We start from the raw sequence: 6,000 nt of genomic DNA, 5'->3' as shown, positions 1-6,000 counted from the left end.
AAGTTTGCAACTTGAAGGGTTGTATGTAGGGGACTTACTGTATATTATATGTGTAGAGAGAATGTTACTGAGTCCAGGCTCGTACTGCTTGCTGCAGGACAGGCTGATAAATTGAGAGACGAGTTGTTTCAGCAACAAATAGCAACTTTATTTCAAAGAACCACCTTCCCCAAGGTAGAATTCAGGCTTCTTTTATACTAGAAGGGGAGGGGGTGTGGTTGGTTGGTGCAGATTTCTTGGTGTCAGAATCCTTTGTTCTTACAGCTGTCCACGGAGGTCTGGTCACAATGTTCCTATAAACCTCCAAGACAAACGTTAGTCTCTGTTCTGCAACATCTTGCAACTTTTTATCTCTATATGAATGGAAAAGTGTTACACCCATAAAGGTCAGAGCCTTGAGAATGGGCTCTCTGTATATTTCAGGCTCTAGGCAACATTCTTAACTTGTAGCAAAAGCAATAGAATTCAAAGGTTAAAGTAAAAGAAACAGAGCTGATTCGGAGGCGGATTTGTTCTTCCCTATGAGGAGAACTGTGTTCAGCCTAATTTGGGCAGGAAAAAGGCAACTGTTCTTTGGAAATGATGCCTTATGTGACTCTATTACATGCTATTTGCTCACCATTTCTCTCACCTGATCCTCCTAACAACGCTGTGAGCGGCAGGCATTATTATTCCAAGTTTCCTCATGGGGAAACTGAGGCTCTGGGTGGTGAGGGGATTCCCAGGGTTGGCTGGGGACCAGAGCCCTCAGCTAAGCCAGGGCACTCCCCCAAGTGGCAACCAGGACATCCTACCCGAGCTCTGTGTCTCTGATGCCAGCTTGTACCCATCACTGCCTCTGTGCTCGACTTTTCTTTTTCACTTGAATGTGTTTCTTATCTTCTCCAGGGCTGAGGTCACCCTTTGTGTCAGTAGCAGTCTGTTCTTGTTCCTTTCAGTCCTGGCAAGAAAAAGCAGGAATTCTAAAAAGCGGCAATTATCACTCCTGGTTCCTTTGTACAGCGCCCCGTGAATAATTTATTTGGATTCGAGGGGCTGGAGACTGAAAAACATATTGGACCTCGCGGTAACCAGGTGGATCCTGTGTTCAGAACTTGAATGCAGCGGGAAAGAGAAATGTGCCTTTGAAATCAGAGAAGATTTTGAGCGACCTGAGAACACAGGTGGAAGTGCTGGAGCCGGGCAGACAGCAACCAGAAGGAGTATTTTTATAGCACATAAAGGTCACCCTCGAGGTTCCCACGTGCAAATCCTATATTCTTTGCAGCTGGGGTTTGAGAACAACTAGGTCTGGAGCTGGAAAACTCCAGGAGAGGTCGAGCCCAGGCACTTCCCAAGTGCCTCCTGCTGCACTCGATACCTGGATTAAACAAAGAAAATTGTGTTTGCCAGGCGCGCTTGCTGAAGTCACAGGATTCCCGTATCATGCAGCAGTCTGGAATTTCTACAAAAACTCTTCAGAAGGGGTATGCTGCCCGCCACGCGGAAACAGCCGTCCACCGGACTTTTCAGATCAAAACGTTTAGTACAGAGTTGAAAAACCATGTGATGGTCATGGATTTCGTGAAGAGGAACTGGTTTCCCTCCCAGAGAAGAGCCAAAGTTTGTATCATTCATATGTATCAAGGCCTGAAAACAGCTGAGCAGACAGCCAGCAGATACGAGGTAAGGGTGAATTTGGGCACACACCTCGTTCAGAGAAACGGAGTGTTGCGTTATCAAACAGACAGGTCAGATGTTCTATCTGGTCTGGTAAATCGTCGGTTTGTAGTTTTTCCTGAGGTATTTGGAAAAGACTTTCTCATCTCTTAATTTACTTCAGTTTTTGAAATATGAGGGGGCGGGAGCATAGTGGATAACTAATTTACACGTGATACATGTCTGCATCTACAACATTTAATAGTGCGCCAAACAGTTGGATAATTTGTATCCACCTTTAGAAACTGTGGTACATTTCTGGGAGTTAAATATTCTTAGCTCTGTAAATTTGCAGTCATCTCTTTTTAAAAACAAATTCCTGTTTGTTTCCTGATGGGTTTTGCAGGAGAATATCTATGCCTTGCCTCAATGAAGTTAAAGTAGAATGATTTAAGTTATACCAGTAAGAATGGGCTTTTATTTTTTTTTGAGGGTGAGCTCTTATTTTCAAGCAGAAATGACTTTTTCTGGGAGAAAAAGAACTTGGGAGATTTAGAATCTCAAAGTGAGATAAACACATTGCTCTGAAACATTCTTGTATTCTAAAACTAGAATAAGCCACAGGCAGTTATCCTTCAGAAGGTAAACACACATGAAATCTGATCAGTGCTTTATAGTACATGGACTAAATTATGAATGACGTTGTAATTGATTCCCATATAGCTCACTTACGCATCCCTTTTGATAAATGTAACATGCGAATTGCTAATGTTTTATGGAAAGGCAACCTTTCTGAATACTTATGCTGTTATTAGGAAAGGCTTCCCGTGAATTCTGGCAAAAACTCCAGGTCTTTCGTTCCCCACACTGGGCTTCCTTATTCCAGAGCAATGTCAGAACCTGTTCTGCAGGGTTCAAGGCTGGCTTCTCCCAGTGCCAGCCCTGGGATTGTGAATTTCCACGTTCACCACAGAGATATAAAGGCCACGGAAATAATGGTGTTAATTAAATTCAGTAATAGTTGTTCATTGGTTCATTGCTTAATTGACCAGAGCAAGAGGTGTGCAATTAGAATATAATTGAAGGAAACCAGAGATGTTATTATTCACAAGGAATTAATCAGATGGGACAGAATTTTATCATTGTATCAATTTCACTGAGGTTATTTTTCAGTCCTCCAGAGAGAGAGAAAAACTTGTTGAATTATATCAGCTTGCATTTTTTTTTCTTTTCTTTTTTTTTTGCGGTGCGCCGGCCTCTCACTGTTGTGGCCTCTCCCGTTGCGGAGCACAGGCTCCAGACGCGCAGGCTCAGCGGCCATGGCTCACGGGCCCAGCCTCTCCGCAGCATGTGGGATCCTCACGGACCGGGGCACGAGCCCGTGTCCCCTGCATCGGCAGGCGAACCCTCAACCACTGCGCCACCAGGGAAGCCCTCAGCTTGCATTTTTTAAAAAGTGTTCATGGCTCCATTTTACCCTCAATGGCAAAGAGCGGCTCTTGTGTTCCTTTTTTTTTTTTTTTTTCTTTGGTATGCATAAAGCTTTGTTTATTCCTATAGTAACATTGAAGGTAACAGTGTGGAAAAGTGCATCTTTGTAGGAGATTGTAAAAAACATCTATTATACTGACAGTTGCAGCTACAGCATTTTTTTGTGTGACTCAACCCCCCCCCCAAGCCACATTTCCAAATACAGCCAACAATTGAGGCCGTGTGCCTGCTGCTTGAGTGTAACCTGGAGTCTAAAGTCTTATGTTCAGGTGAGTCTGAGACCCACAGCAATCAGGCTGGTCAGCTGGACAGTCCTATGTCTGTGATTTGAAAGGCGGTCCAGGCAGGGCCTGCTTCCTCCACTCAAGGGCAGGCCAAGTTTGAAAGCTCAGATAGGATCTGTGCTTCTGATCCCTCTGAATTCCGAGCTCTGTTCTTTTAGTAGCAAAAACATTTCACTTTAAAATATTCCACGTCCATTGAATTGTTCATGTTATTCCCACTGGGGCATGTCAGCCATTTAGGTTAGGAAACCCAGCAAGAAGGCAGCTTTCTTTCTCAGTTTCCAAGCTGAACTGACGAGAGCCCAATTAACAGCCTCTGGGTCCTGTTACACTTGGCCCAGTGACCCCTCCTCTCTCTCTCGAAGGCTCCAAGGCCATTGGTTCATCTGCCAGGGCTTTAACCATAAAGTACCTGATGGGGTGAAAAATGAGCACGGTCACTGGGGTGAACTCTCAATGCACAAAGGTGCTAGATTAAAGGAACTGGCTGGTTCTCCAGGAAGAGTGAGTTTGGGAGATTTTGTTTCTGTAAAAACCTTATGGATTTCAAGTCCTCCTCAGGAAGACATACAGATGTATTTGAGTTGAGTTTAAAGTCTAAGGCTGGCATTTTTCTAAAACTGTGACCTTACTCCTGAGCTGTGTTAATGCTTGGAGATGCTGCCTCTCATCTGGGACGCACCTAACTCTGGCCCAGGGATGGTCCAGCCATACTCATTCCCTTGCTTAAACTGCCTTGTAATAGGGATGACAAGCATATGTACTGTCACATCTGAAAGGCAGCGGGGATTGGAAGCAGGTGGCGGTGAGGGGGCTAAAGATCATTCTCTGCATGTTTGCAAAGCCTTGATCCGTGCTGACTCCAACATGCCCCAAACTATTAAAACCACAGTATGTTCAGAGCCTTTCTCCTCCTGCAGAGATACCCGATAAATTTCGGACATCAAAATAACCATAACTGGGCAAGGAGATGGATTTTTATTTGAGCTCTGGCCGCTGTCAACATTGCAAGCCTGGCCACCTTCTGAGATTCCCTGTGAAGCAGGGTGTGGACAGTTTCCCTGACGTTAGAAGGGAAGCCACGTAGAATCCAGAGACGTGCTCACATCTCCCAGAGTTGGAATGTGAGTGGGCATCTGTTAATTGATCGAGGAGACCATTCTGATGATAGGCGTGGGCTGGGGCACGCCAGCCAAGTCTCACCCATCTGTCTTCATGTAGATGACAGTTTCTAATACATTTAATCATTAGATGGACCAGGGAAAGTTTCTGTATTTGGTGATCACCATTTAGCTATGCTTCTCAACATTTCCCCAAACCTCTGTCATTTCCATCTCCCCTTCCTACTCATCCTTTTTTTTTTTTGGACTTGGCTGTGGTGCTCAATTCTGGCTGAATAGAAGAATCATGGCAAACTTTTATTTTTTTATATTTATCTATCTTTTTGATAATGTCTACCCTCTGAGGAGTTTAGACATATGCACGCACCCATAGTACCATCACCACAATCAAGGTACTAAACATATCCATCACTGCTAAAAATTTCCTTGTGTTCTTTTGCGTGTTGCTTTTTTGTTTGTTTTTTGGTGGTAATAACACCTACCATGAGATCTGTCTTCTTAACGTATTTTGAAGTAACAGTACCACATTGTTAAGCGTAGGCTCTATGTGGTCTAGGAAAGCTCTAGGGCTTATTCTTCTCGCATAACTGAAGACTTATACCCATCGAGTAGCAACTCCACCCTCCCCCTCCCCCTCCCCCAGCCCCTGCAACCACCATTTTATCTTCTGCTTCGATGAATTTGCTTAGTTGTTATACTTCATATAAGTGGAGTCATGCAGGACAAATCATGCCATTTGTCCTTCTGTAACTGGTTAATTTCACTTAGCATAATGTCCTCTAGTTTCATTCATGTTGTCACAAATGGTAGGGTTTCCTTCTTTTTTAAGGCTGAATAATATTCCAGTATGTGTATATTACATTCTCTTTATCCATTCATCTGCAGGTGGACATTTGGGTTGTTTTCTCATGGTGACCTTTACAAACTACATATGCCTGTGGCCCAGCCAGGGCTCTTGTGACCCAGAGTGGGTGTTTGATTTTGCTGTATTCCTTTAAAGAGCATTGAACTTTGTTCTGGCATGAGTTTCCGTTCCTTGAAAACACTTTGATCCTTTTGAGCCTTACTTCTCGGCAGATTTTAGTCAAGGGCAGTGCTTCTCAATCATGGGGGATTTCACCCTCCACCCACACCCGACAGGATGTTTGGTAATGTCTGCAGACATTTTTGGTTGTGACAACTCAGGAAAGATGCTACTGGTACCTACTGGGTAGAGGCCAGGGATGCTTCTAAATATCCTGCAGTGCCCAGGACAAAGTCCCCTGCGCCCAGAACAAAGATCTGCTCAGCCTGAAATGTCCACAGCGTGGAGGCTGAGGAACCCTGATCTCGTGCTAATTCAGGCCCACTAATTTTAAAAGTTTATTTTATTCAAGTATAGTTGATTTACAATCTTGTGTTAATTTGTGCTGTACAAAAAAGTGATTCAGTTATACATATATATACATCCTTTTTCATATTCTTTT

At 43.8% G+C, this 6,000-nt stretch overlaps 1 protein-coding gene across 2 annotated transcripts in view; it reads left to right on the top strand.

Annotated features, from left to right (window-relative positions):
- Positions 1 to 846: 846 nt before the first annotated feature.
- The window catches only part of C16H10orf90 (chromosome 16 C10orf90 homolog), a 230,286-nt gene continuing 225,132 nt past the window's right edge, over positions 847 to 6,000 (top strand). Inside the window, exon 1 of one of the 2 annotated variants that reach the window (XM_089898351.1) lies at positions 847 to 1,665. In XM_089898351.1, the coding sequence (XP_089754477.1) occupies positions 1,426 to 1,665 (240 nt within the window). In that variant the 5' untranslated portion in view covers positions 847 to 1,425. The remainder of the gene's footprint in view (positions 1,666 to 6,000) is intronic. The other variant, XM_089898352.1, reaches the window with a different exon arrangement.

Source organism: Delphinapterus leucas, chromosome 16 (genome assembly GCF_059928025.1).
Source record: "Delphinapterus leucas isolate spDelLeu-1000000601 "Yukka" chromosome 16, BTC_Dleu_Yukka2, whole genome shotgun sequence".
Lineage (NCBI taxonomy): Eukaryota > Metazoa > Chordata > Mammalia > Artiodactyla > Monodontidae > Delphinapterus > Delphinapterus leucas.
This window is presented reverse-complemented; position numbering and strand designations above follow the sequence as displayed.